The sequence below is a fragment of the Octodon degus genome, unplaced genomic scaffold, assembly GCF_000260255.1.
Source record: "Octodon degus isolate 3935 unplaced genomic scaffold, OctDeg1.0 scaffold00164, whole genome shotgun sequence".
In the NCBI taxonomy this organism is placed as follows: domain Eukaryota; kingdom Metazoa; phylum Chordata; class Mammalia; order Rodentia; family Octodontidae; genus Octodon; species Octodon degus.
Genome location: NW_004524740.1, coordinates 711782 through 724809, shown reverse-complemented (window position 1 = coordinate 724809; position 13028 = coordinate 711782). Strand labels below are relative to the sequence as shown.

General features: G+C 38.0%; 1 protein-coding gene across 1 annotated transcript in view; it reads left to right on the top strand.

Moving 5' to 3' along the window:
• The window catches only part of LOC101580430 (C-C motif chemokine 15-like), a 58523-nt gene extending 46161 nt beyond the window's left edge, over window positions 1-12362 (top strand). The window contains exons 4-5 of the mRNA XM_023703111.1: window positions 11540-11666; window positions 12098-12362. Coding sequence (XP_023558879.1) covers window positions 11540-11666; window positions 12098-12185 — 215 coding nt within the window. The 3' untranslated portion in view covers window positions 12186-12362. The remainder of the gene's footprint in view (window positions 1-11539; window positions 11667-12097) is intronic.
• Window positions 12363-13028: the final 666 nt, after the last annotated feature.

Below are 13028 nucleotides of genomic sequence, written 5' to 3'. Positions count from 1 at the left end.
GAAGACCCAATACTATTATGGACTACTGGACTCTTTTAGAATATTTTGCTGAGTTTACACACCTATAATATTTAAATGATGGAACTTAACCAAAAAACGGGATACAGATGAATGTCCATTTTGTATCTGTGTATTCAAAGTGGTTAGGATAGATATATAGTTGCATTCCCTTAATGAATAGAGGGATTTATTCTAATGGTGTTTGTAAATCAGATATCATGTCTGTATCTTGTACAGCAATTAACCACTAGGAAGAATGTATGAAATGTGTTAATTATTCAAACTGTCCTACTAATTTGGTTTGAAACTGTCTCATTGCTATTTGTTTCTCAATAAAATTATGGAAAAAAAATTTAGAAAATGAAAAGTGAAGCCATATTAATATGCTGAGCTGTTAAAGGCTCACGTCAATAACTTCTGACATTGCCAGTTCCACGGATCACCCACTTCTATTATGGAATATTGGACTATATTGGATTATTTTGCTGAATTCCTACACCTACAATATTTGGATGGCAATGGAACACCCATTTCTGACAAAACTAAACAAAAAAGGGGTAATATAAATGAAGGTCCACTTTGTAGTGAAAAAAACATATCTGTATATACAAAATAGTGTAGACATACAACTACTTTCTTTTAGTTCAATAAGAAAGATTTATACTAAAAGTGTTTTGACAAGATATCATTTCTGCATCTTGTACTCTGTATAACTACTATGAAGACAACAATATACAATATATTATTTATTGCAGCTGTCCTACTAACCTGTTTTGAAACTGTCTCATTGCTATTTCTTTCTCAATGAAATTAATGAAAACATAAAGTTATGGTCCTTTCAAATTCCAAAAAAAAAGGGGGGGATACAAAGGAAAGACTATTTTGTATCTATATATACAGAATAGTTAGGATAGATATACAGCTACCTTTGCTTAATTCAATGAGAAGAAAGATTTGTACTAAGTGTCTCCACAGGATATCCTGTCTGCATCTTGTACTATGGATAACCACTAAGAAGATTACAATGTACAATGTATTACTTATTGAAATTCTCCTATTAATCAGTTTTGAAACTGTCTCATTGCTATTTTTTCTCAATAAAATAAAATAAAGAAATTACCTTAGAAATAGAATACTGTGACTTTTCAAGTTAAAGGTCTTTTAGTCCCTTTAGATTTCATTTCTATGAATTTCATTTTTCTCATTTGGATGCAATTATGAAAAGTGTTATTTTTCAGTTAGTTTTTTATTCATGTACAAAAAGTCTATTGATTTTTAAGCACTGATTGTTGTTGTTGTTGTTGTTGTTGTTGTTGTTGCGGAACCGGGGATTGAACTCAAATCCTTGCGTTTGCCAGTCAAGCTCTTATCCTACTGAGCCATCTCCCTGAGCCCTAAGCATTGATTTTTGCATCCAACTATGCTACTGTTCTTGTTTGAAATGTAGACGTCTTGGGACCAGTGAGATAGCTCAGTAAAAACCCTGCTTAGGCAAGCTTAGGCAGCCACCTGGGACCACAGTGTGCTTCCTAGTACTACATGCTCCATCAGCCCCATCCTCAGGGTGGGCTGAGCTGGCCAAAAACAAACAAATGTAGACTTTTATTGGAGGTTTGGGGGTCTTAATCATGTCACTTGTAAATAATGATAATTAACTTCCTCTTTTCCTTTGTTATTCCTTTTGTTTCTTTCTTTTGTCTAATTGCTCTGGGTAAAGAATCCAGAACTATAGTAAATAGCAGCAGTGACAGTAGAGCTTCTCATCTTGTTTGTGATTTTTTTTTTTTTTTTGGTTTTCATTTTTGTTGTGTTTTTTTATTGTTTGTGATTTTTGAGTGAAGGTTTTCAGGTTTTGTTCACTTATTAAGATGCTGGCCATTGGTTAGTTATAGATGGCTTTCATCAGATTGAGAAAAAAGTCAGCTATTTCAATTTTCTGTAGTGTTTTTATCATGAATGGGTTGTGGACTTTGTCACATGTTTTTTCTGCATCTTTTGAGATGATTGTATGTTTTTTTGTTCTTGGATCTGTTAACGGTGTTTTGCATTTATTGATTTTCATATGTTGAAACATCCCTGCATTTCTGGGATGAATCCTACTTTGTCACGATGTATAATCTTAACGATTTGATATATACTTTTTATCAGTATGTTATTGAGGAATTTTACATGTATGTTCATTGCAGAGATTAGCCTGTAGTTCTCTTAGTTGAGTCCTACTCTGGTTTTGGTATCAGGCTGTTTGCTTCCAGGAATTAATTTGAGAACCCAGCTTCTCCTTCAATTTCACTGAAGAGTGCAGGAAGTAGTGATATTAGGTCTTCTCTAAATTTCTTGCAAAATTTAGCATGAATCCTCCAGAGCCTGACCTTTTGTTTGTTGGTTGGTTGCTAATTACATCTTCAATTTCATTGATTGATATTGGTTTCTTTAGAATTATTTTGGTTCAGCTTTGGGAATTCATATGTACCTAAGAATCTGTCCATTTCTTCATTTTCCATCTTATTAGAACAGGAGTTCTCAAGGTAGGTATAGTTGATCTGGAATTCTTCAGGATTCATTGTGACTTCACACTTTTCATTCTTAATTGCATGGATTTAAGTCTTTTCTTTCCCTCTTTTTTGAAATAAAGTTAGCTAAGTGTTCCTTGATTTTGTTTAATCTTTTAAAGTAGCAACATTTTTTCCTGTGGTAATAGGGATTTAACTTAGGATCTTGTGCTTGCCAGGCAAGTACTTATGTCACTGAGCTATCTCCCCATCAAAGAAGTAACTTTTTAAAATAAAGTATTTATTTGCTCATTGATTGATTCATTGATTGATTCTTTGACTGATACATAGTCTCACTACACAGTTCAGACTTATAGTGATCCTCCTGTCTCAGTCTCCACAGTGCTGCAATTACAGGTATGTTTCACCTTGCCCAGTTTTGGGGATGGCATTGCATGCATCACCAGCAATTGAATTCAATACCTTGCACTTGCCAGGCAGGCAAGTGAACCACTGAGCTATCTCCCCAGCCAGAAGCACCTTTTTGGTGGATTTTTTGTTGTTTTCTCAGTTTTCAATGCCCTGGTTTCTGCTCTGATCTTTATAATTTCCTACATTGTATGAGATTTGGGTTTACCTTTCTATTCTTTTTCTAGAAGGTTGAAGTTCATTATTAGTTTGTTTATTTTAACTTGTTCTTTTTTATGATATGGGTATTCACTCATATAAATTTGCCTCATAGGAATGGTCTCCTTGTTGCCCTTGTATTCTGGTATTTTGCACTGTTTTTATCATTTAACTGTAGACATTGTAATTTCATTTCCCATTTTTAGGACAGTGTCCTGCAATTTCCATGTAATGGAAATTTCCAATTCCTGGTAAAGCATGCTGTTTATGAAGTTGTCATGGTAATGTTTGTCACTGATTTCCAATTTCACTATACTATGTTCTGATAATAGGCATGAGATAACTTCAATTTATTTCCATTTACTTAAGCATGTTGTACAAGCTGATATTTGGCCTATTTCAGAGAACACCCCACATACAGGCAAGGAGTATGTGTATTTTGATGTCATGGGATGGAAAACTCTGTTGACATCCACTAAGTCTATTTTCTCTAAAGTTTGGTTCAATTCTAATATTTCATTGCTCTTCTTTTGTGTAGTTGAATTTTGCATTTGTCACAATGGGGTACTGAGGACCTTCTGTTATGGTTAATACATTGTGCTAATTTAGAAAAGTTTAGAAGGTTAGAAGTTTAGGAGGTTAAACTAAGTGGCTTACCAAAATTAGAGAAAAAGGAGGGCCACAAGGAAAGACAACATTTTGGCCCTAGCCTTCCAAGGTCAATTAAGACTCAGGACATATGAGAACTTGTACTGTAACATCATGTAACTCGGCAGTGTCCCAAATTTTCTGATCAAGGAGATTATGGGGCCAAAGAGGAAAGTGATCAATGATGTAGAGTTTGCCTAAGGAGAGTCACATGGAGCGAAAACATTCTCTCAGGCTTTCCCAGAGAGTACATGGGCCAAGCAATGGCGTGACTCATCCACATGGCTGACACTGACAAAGGTTCTACAGTCTGAGGTACAGGATCTCAGGATAAATCCTGAGGGGATTTCACTGACCTTATCAGACCCAAAAGCTACAACTCTTGTTACATAAGTCCTGCTTTACCTTGGTCTTAACCATCCAGCAGAAAAGTATGAAAATGAAGTATAATAAGTAAAGTCATGGTGTTATGTTGAGCTGTAGGGGACTCAGGTCAACAATTTCTGACATTGCTAGTGAAGCGGAAGGCCCAATACTATTATGGACTACTAGACTCTTTTAGAATATTTTGCTGAGTTAACACATCTATAATATTCAAATAATGGAACTTAACAAAAAAAAAAGGGTATACAGATGAATGTCCATTTTGTATCTGTGTATTCAAAGTGGTTAGGATAGATATATAGTTGCATTCTCTTAATGAATAGAGTGATTTGTTCTAATGGTGTTTGTAAATAGGATATCATGTCCGCATCTTGTACAGCAATTAACCACTAGGAAGAATGTATGCAATGTGTTAATTATTGAAACTGTCCTACCAATTTGGTTTGAAAAAATAAAATAAAATAAAATAAATTTAAAATAAATAAATAAATAAACTAAGTGGCTTAGAATGGGGCCATGGTCATTTCTCTGCAAACATCCTGAGCCTATGTAAGAGGAACATACAGAGATGTATGGGTGGTAGCCTGCTTACAGTATAAGAGATGAAAAGAAGCTGGCTCTCCCCACCTTTTGCTCTTGTTGCTTTTCTGTCTTCTGCCACTGTGAACTGTTGCTTTTATGCTATGATACCCTGCCTTGGAGCCAGCTGCTTATGGACTGAAACCTTCACAAACTGTGAGCTAGATAAACTTTTCCTTCCTTCATTTTGGGCATTGGGGTATTTTATCTCAGCAACAAAAGTCCTTGCCTAAGACATCCATTATAATCGCATTAGTGTTTACTTGATTTTTCATGTGCATTAATATTTTTATAGAGTTTAAAGATGAAGTTGAGACTCAAGTCAACAATTTCTGACATTGCCAGTGAAGCAGAAAACCCAATACTATTATGGTCTATTGGGCTCTTTCAGAATATTTTTGCTGAGTTAACATACCTATAATATTCAAATGACGGAACTAAACAAAAAAGAAGATATATAAATGAATATCCATTTTGTGTCTGTGTATTCAAAATGGTTAGGATAGATATATAGTTACATTCTCTTAATGAACAGAGGGATTTGTTCTAATAGTGTTTGTAAATAGGATATTGTGTCTGCATCTTTTACAGCAAATAACCACTAAGAAGACAGTATGCAATGTGTTAATTATTGAAACTGTCCTACCAATTTGATTTGAAACCATCTCATTGCTATTTGTTTGTCAATAAAATTATGGAAAAAAATAAAATAAAATCTTCTTCTAGAAGAAAAAAAAGATGAAGTTAATATTAACTTTATATACTTGCCATTAAAGTATATGTTTATATGTATAAGTAGTACATCTTTGTTAAGAATATCACAAAATCCAAAACACAGTACCAAATTCTAAACAACAAAATAATTTTACTGGAAAAAAGTTTAAAACTTATACCTTGGTGCCTGTGCGATAGCTCAGTGTTCTAAAGCTGCTGCTTAGGCAACCTAGGCAAACATGCAGGGATGTGGTTTGATCTCCAGTACCACATGCCATGCTAGTCCTATCCCCAGGATGGGCTGAGCCTACCACACACACACACACACACACACACACACACACACACACACACACCAAAAAACAAAATCTATTAGCTTTAATTACAATAGGACTGGCCAGATAGGTCAGTGGATTAAAGCACCTGCTTAGGCATACACAGAGGCCAGGGCTTCTATCCCAGACCTAAAATGACAACCCATTCCCAGGGCATGCTGAGACAGCAAACGAGAATGGGCATAGTGGCATATGCCTGTTATCCCATCACTTGGGAAGCTGAAAAACAAGAAGGATCACTACAAGTTCGATCTGTGTAGTGAGACACTGTAGACTCTGCACTAAATACATTTTTAAAAAAGTCTACCTACTTTCAGTGAATTTGAGTAAGAGATCAATGGGAGAAAAATTTGTAACCAAACATCTTCTGTAACAAGTCCTGAGATAATGACAAATGCTGGGAATTATTGTAACCCCAAAGAGTTTAAACACAATTTCACACTATTTTATTTCCTTAACTTCTCCCTACTAAAACAGGTAATCTGAAGACTTGACAGTAGTTTAGAAAAAAGTCTTTTAGCACATTTCCTAACATGACACATATTCATTGGCTAATTTTTTCTCAACACAAGGAATTGAACCCAGGATCTTCACAATGAGCTGCATTCCTAGTCTGCCTTATTTTTTTAACTTAAAGAAAAATTTAATAAAAATTATATTGCTGAGATTACCAGATATGTATGTCACCTTTTTCTTATTGTTGGGACAAAATACCCAACACCCCAAAGAAAGGGGAAAAAAGGCTTATTTAGCTCATAGTTGGTGGTTTCAGTCTATACTTGATTGGCTCCAAGGCACGGTTGCACATGGCAGTGGCAGCAGCTCATTACAACAGAAAACAGCAAGAACAAAAGCAAAAAGGGAGCAGCAGGGGCAACAGTAGCAGCAGAGGAAGAGAGCAAGGATGTCTCCCTTCACCACATTGTATGAAGATTACGCACCCCAGGGTAGGTGTAGCACTCACACCCATGATCTCTGCATTGGATAATGAATTAATCGCAAACTGTAGAAGCTCACCCCAATAACTAACTGCATGAGGCCTTAGAGGGATCACAAGACACAAACTATAGCAGGGGAAGCCACCTTTCAGAAGGTTAAAGGCAGGGGAAGCCAAAGTCACTCAAGGACAAATCCCAAAGGAGCTAAGGCCCCAAATGAAGTCTTTTTAACTTTTGTAATTTTGAAGTTGGGACTGATCACAACACTTCTTCTTCTGGGTGTGTCTGATTTACAGTCCTTCTAATAAACTCAGACTATAAGAAGTAAAATGTTTTCCTGAATTCTATGAGCTGTTCTAGCAAAACATCACATCTGAACTGAGGGTCATGGAATCCTGAGATCTGTAGTCAATTCAGACACAAGTTGTGGGAAACTGGAGAACCCACGACTTAGGATTGAAATCTGACATGGAGAAAGACTCAGAGACTAAAGGGTGGTGGGGTCCCTGCTAACCCCAAGTAGATGGTGTCAGAAGGGAAATACTGAGAGTGACAAAATGGAGACGAAACTGAGGTTTTTCTTTCAACGAGGAAGAGTTGGTGCATTTTTGAAGGTAGAGCCAAAAGTACTTACTAAGGAGTTAGATATGGTGTGGGAGACAAAGAAAGAGTCCAACCTATGTCCAGATGCAGAGGACAATCACATGACCAAGCTTACAAGTAACTGTTCTCTCTGATGGATCCCGCATTTATAGGCTATGAAGAACTGCATGGTCATGTAATCCTCGGGGTTGGTTAGGACTCCTCCAATTTAGAAGATCAATCAATATCCTATCAGAAAGGACCCGTCTTAAAATATTTACTCTTTCCCAGTACCCATGAGAACAGTTAGGAAACACTATATAGATAACAAAAGCTATAGGTGCTCACATCCTTCTATGGTTTACATCACTCCCTGTACTTGAAATAATCTCTAGAGTACTTGCAATACATAAGACAAGATAATTCTAGTACATAGTGGTTATGCTTTAATGTTTAAAAAGATAGCAAAGTGGATCTTGGTGATGCATTCCTATAATCTGAGAACTTCAGGACATTTAGACAAGACAGTCCAAGTCACCTCTGCACTCACTTCCTATTGCAGGCTTGGCCCTCAACTTTCTGTTGTGTGCTCAGCCTTGTTCCTTCTTTTAGAAATTGTGGGCTGACTAGGATGTAGCAAAGAACAGCATTTTGACCTCTGCTCTGACTTCCTGAACTTCACCTTATAAATATGAAGGCTGGCCAGGAAGGCAAGGAGCAGGGAGCCCAAGAGCCCTCAGGCCAGCTCTGCATGCCCACCATGAGGATCATGATGTCCACGGCTGCCCTCGCCTTCCTCATCATGGCTGCTGCCCTTGAAGCCCTGGATGACGACGTAGATGGTGAGTCAAATGAGCCTTCTCACTGGTGGCCAGGGCCACAGCAGTGCTGTGAAAGGAGGAGATGCAGAGGGGCACCACTGTACCCCACAGCTACTCTCCATCCCAGACGTGGCTATGAAACTTGCTTGAAAGCAACAGCAGGGTATACACCTGCCTCCCTCACTAGCCTTTGCTCTCTGGGGGAAAACTGTGCATGGATGTTGATCTCACTTGAGGAAATAATTACCTTATTTTTCATCATCAGAAATATTTGATATATTCCTTTTGCTTACATACAACTATCAAGTGCTAGATCAAATTATTCTTTAGTACAATTTTAAATACTTGAGAAGCATAGAATTCTATAATGCTAGAACACTGGTACACAGTCAATCATAAATCTGTCGTTCTTGAAAGGAAGTAGTAAGACAACCCAAGGAAATGACTTGCCCCAAATCACCAAACCATTCTATTCTTCATTTAACAAATACATATCTAATATTTCCTGTACATAAGGCAGCCACTGCTGCAGATGTTGTAGAAATGCCAACATATGTATCCCTCCTAACAACCCTGTACAGAGATATGTAGAGAACTTGAATTAGCCCTATTTGTAGGGGGACAACAGTGGGACACCAGTACTTTCATTGTTTTGAACAGTATTTTAGTTTTATAAGTGAATAAAAGAGGTCTAGAAACATGAGATAACTTATGATCACATAACTACTAAGCAGTGGAATTAGGATACGAGACACTTTGGACATAGTTATGGAAAGACAAAAGCATTTAAGGTGTTTTTTCTTTGTGTAAGCCAACCCAGGTCATATCAAGCGTCTTACAATGGACATGCCTCAGTAAATGGAATTCACATGGGCATACAGCATCCCTTGATGTCCATGGAGAATGATGTCTGGTCCTCATACAGATGACAAATGTCTGGTCCTCATACAGTTGCTACATCCTTCCATGGTTTGCATCAGTCCCTGTACTTTAAATAATCTCCAGACCACTTGTAATACATAAAACAAGATGGTTCTAGTAAATAGTTGTTAGGCTGTAATGTTTAAAATGATAGCAAGGGGCCGGGGAGATGGCCCAGTGGATTAAATGCTTCCCTGGCAAGCGCAAGGGCCTGAGTTCAATCCCCGGTTCCGCCAAAAAATAAAAAATAAAAATGAAAGATAGCGAAGCTGATCTTCGTGATGCATTCCTATAATCCCAGGACTTCGGGACACTTAGGCAAGAGAATCACAAGTCTCAATCAAGACTAGGCAATTTAGCAAAATACTGCCTCAAAAATAAAACACAGAAAACAGACTGAAAATATAGCTCAGTGTAAAGGCCCTGGTTTCCATCCCTGATATCCATGATAAAAATAATGGAAAGAATTAAAAGAAGTTTTTAGCTGTTCAGTACTGATATAATTTTTTAAACAATATTTTGAAGTCACAGCTAGCTCACTGCACAGATGTGGAACCTCCAGATCTGAAGAGCTCACTGTATAGAGAAAATGAGCTACAAACAATGGAAAGCAATTACTGGGCAAAGTTGGCAGCTGAATTCTTATTGCCAAGTTTATTAGTTATGCTTCATAGGAGATGTAAATAGTAATCTAAATGATAATGTCATTCCTTTTTGCTGCTTTATGCCATCATACAGTAAATTATGGAAATTAAATTTAAGTTAGAAAATTGGCAAAAAGGAAGGAGGGAAGGTAGCAAGGAAACAAGAAGGAAGGAAGGGACAAAAAGAAGGGAGGAAGGGATGGGAAAGGGTTTAATTGCATTTGCGTAATTATCACAATGTAGCTCTGTAACTTATGCAAAATCTTTGAAGCTACTTGAATTTTAGAATGAAGAGTTTTGAGCATTTTTTGTATTTTTCAATATATTTATTAGTTAATTGTACTTCTAAGAAGTGTGTATTCATTTCATTTTTTATTTTTATTTTTTTGGTATAACCATTTTTTTCCATAATTTTATTGATAAACAAATAGCAATGAGACAGTTTCAAACCAAATTGGTAGGACAGTTTCAATAATTAACACATTGCATACATTCCTCCCAGTGGTTAATTGCTGTACAAGATGCAGACATGATATCCTATCTACAAGCACCATTAGAACAAATCACTCTATTCATTAAGAGAATGTAACAAAAATCTATCCTAACCACTTTGAATACACAGATACAAAATGGACATTCATCTGTATACCCTTTTTTTGTTTAGTTCCGTTATTTGAATATTATAGGTGTGTTAACTCATCAAAATATTCTAAAAGAGTTCAGTAGTCCATAATAGTATTGGGTCTTCTGTTTGACTGGCAATGTCAGAAATTGCTGACATGAGTCCCCTACAGCTCAACATAACAGCATGGCTTTACTTCTTCGACTTTGTTTTTATACTTTTCTTCTGGGTGGTTAAGACCAAGGAAAAGCAGGACCTATACAGCAAGAGTTGTAGCATTTGGGTCTGAGAAGGTCAGAGAAATCCCCTCAGGATTTATCCTGAGATCCTGTACCTCAGATTGTTTGTCAGTGTCAGCCTATGTGGATGAGTCACGGCCATTGCTTGGCTAATGTGCTGTCTGTGAAAGCCTGAGAGAATGTTTTCTCTCCATGTGACTCTCCTTAGGCACACTCTACATCATTGATCACTTTCCTCTTTGGCCCCATAATCTCCTTGATCAGAAAATTTGGAACACTACCAAGTTACATGACGTTACAGTACAAGTTCTCATGTGTTGAGTCTTAATTGACCTTGGAAGGCTAGGGATAAAATGTTGGCTTTAAAGTATTATTATTTTATCTTTCTGAGACAGTGGTTTTTTTTTGTTTTGTTTTGTTTTTTGGGTTTTTGTTGTTGTTGTTGTTGTTGTTGTTGTTGTTGTTGTTTGTGGAACCAGGGATTGAACTCAGGCCCTTGTGCTTGCCAGGGAAGTGCATATTCTACTGAGCCATCTCCCCAGCCCGACATATACTTAAATACAGTAAGTGGCACAGATCAGTCCCAAGGATTCATCTTCCCTTCTGTTAAGGGGAGAACAAAAGCATTCTAAGGGTATTTGAATGTTCAGGGAAGATCAGAAGAGGAGACTGATACCTCTTCCAAAGATAAGTTGTCTATTCCCACCTGGCTGACCTGAGTCAGCCTCATGGAACTTAGGATGCTTTCCACTGCCTGCAGGTAGATACAGATGTCTTATTCTTTTCTAGAAGGGCCTCTGGCACTGCTGGAGCCCATCCTGGAGTCCTCAGTACATCTGGCAAGGGTCTCAGGCAGGCACATGGCAGCCAATGCTGTTTGGGGAGGGGGGGGCAAGCATCCTTTCAGTGGCCCTCTCCATGGTACCTTTCACAGTACCCAGCACTGAATTCTTAAGGGAACAGCCTTGGACTCACAAATGGCCCTTTCTCTACCAGCTGGCTTTCACCATGCAGCCCTTCACCATCCTGCTGACTGCTGCTTCTCCTACACTCCATGGTTCCTGTGTAACCTCATGATACACTGTTTTGAGACAAGCAGTGAGTGCTTCAGGCGAGCAGTCATGTAAGTACCAAACTCACCCATTGTGGGTTGCAGTTAAACTACTACAGGCTCTTGATGGAAGAAACTGATGTACAGGTGGCCCTAAAGTTCCACTTTTGGATTCTGCCACGGTAGGGTAGGGGAATGCTGGTGTCCTTACTAGAAACCCTCAGGGAACCAGAAATGACACATTTCTAGTGAAGAAGAAGGAAGAGGAGCAAGGAAAGAGAAAGCAGGCAGCAAGCTGCCCAAGGACATGCCCAAGAGTCACTAGGGAGTGCCCTGGGCTGAGAAAGGGTCTCTGGGAGGAGCCTGGCCCTAACTGCATCCTATAGAGAGTAGAAAGAGCAGGCTGTCTTGATTGGAGAACCTGAGGGGCTGAGAGGATGGGGCTCCTCATCGCCATTGCTATGACTCTTCACTTCCTAATCACTCTCCTGCTCATCTTCCAGCTGTATCACCGCTCGAGGTAGAGCTGTCTGTGCTGACCCCAGAGATCCAAAAGTTCGGGATTGCATGTTAAAACTAACCCAGACCTGACTGCTTAATAACCTTGAAACACTAAAACTTTGATGGAAATGGGACAAAAATTACCAGCCACCTGACCTTCAGCTTCTTGCCCCAACTACTTTCTGCAAGTTTCCTGTGTTGAATTAAAAAAAAAAATTGCTTACTTTTCTTTCTGAAATGGATTAATAAACAGTATCTGCATGGATATTCCTATAGCCATCTTGATTTATAACTGCATGGTTGTCCCAGAACAACCTAATCATTTATTTCTGCATAGTTTTCCAGCAAACCATAATTAAATAAATGGAGCTCCTGAGGCACAATTACTTAGCACAGCTTATTCATATAAATGGGTAAATTTATACACTCATTTTTTATTTTCATTGCACTGGTATGTGGAGTTTTTATAACCAGGGCCTGTCTGCAGAAATATCCCAATTCGCTGATGTTAGTTTAAGACAAACTAGAGATATGACAGCTAAAATGAAATCACTTCTATCGTAACCCATACGTGTTCCCACTTTCAGATTCCAATTGCAAGGAACAAATTGTCCTTTCTACTACCTGGAGCTAAACTTACAATCCCCCTATAAGCTGCACTCTCTGAAATCCCAGATCTGTCTGCCTCTGTTTCTCCCATTTTATAGCATTTTGGAGCAAGTCCTCATACATTAGGTCTGGGTTGTTTGGGAGTAATATCTAATTTACATTGCTTAAGGTTTAAGAGGAGAAAGAAATGAGGGAATTATTCAATTTAGGATAAGTACTGTCATTGAAACAAGAGCATCATAGCAGAGAGAAAGAGAGAGAGAGACAGAGAGAGAGACAGAGAGAGAGAGAGAGAGAGAGAGAGAGAGAGAGAGAGAGAGAGAG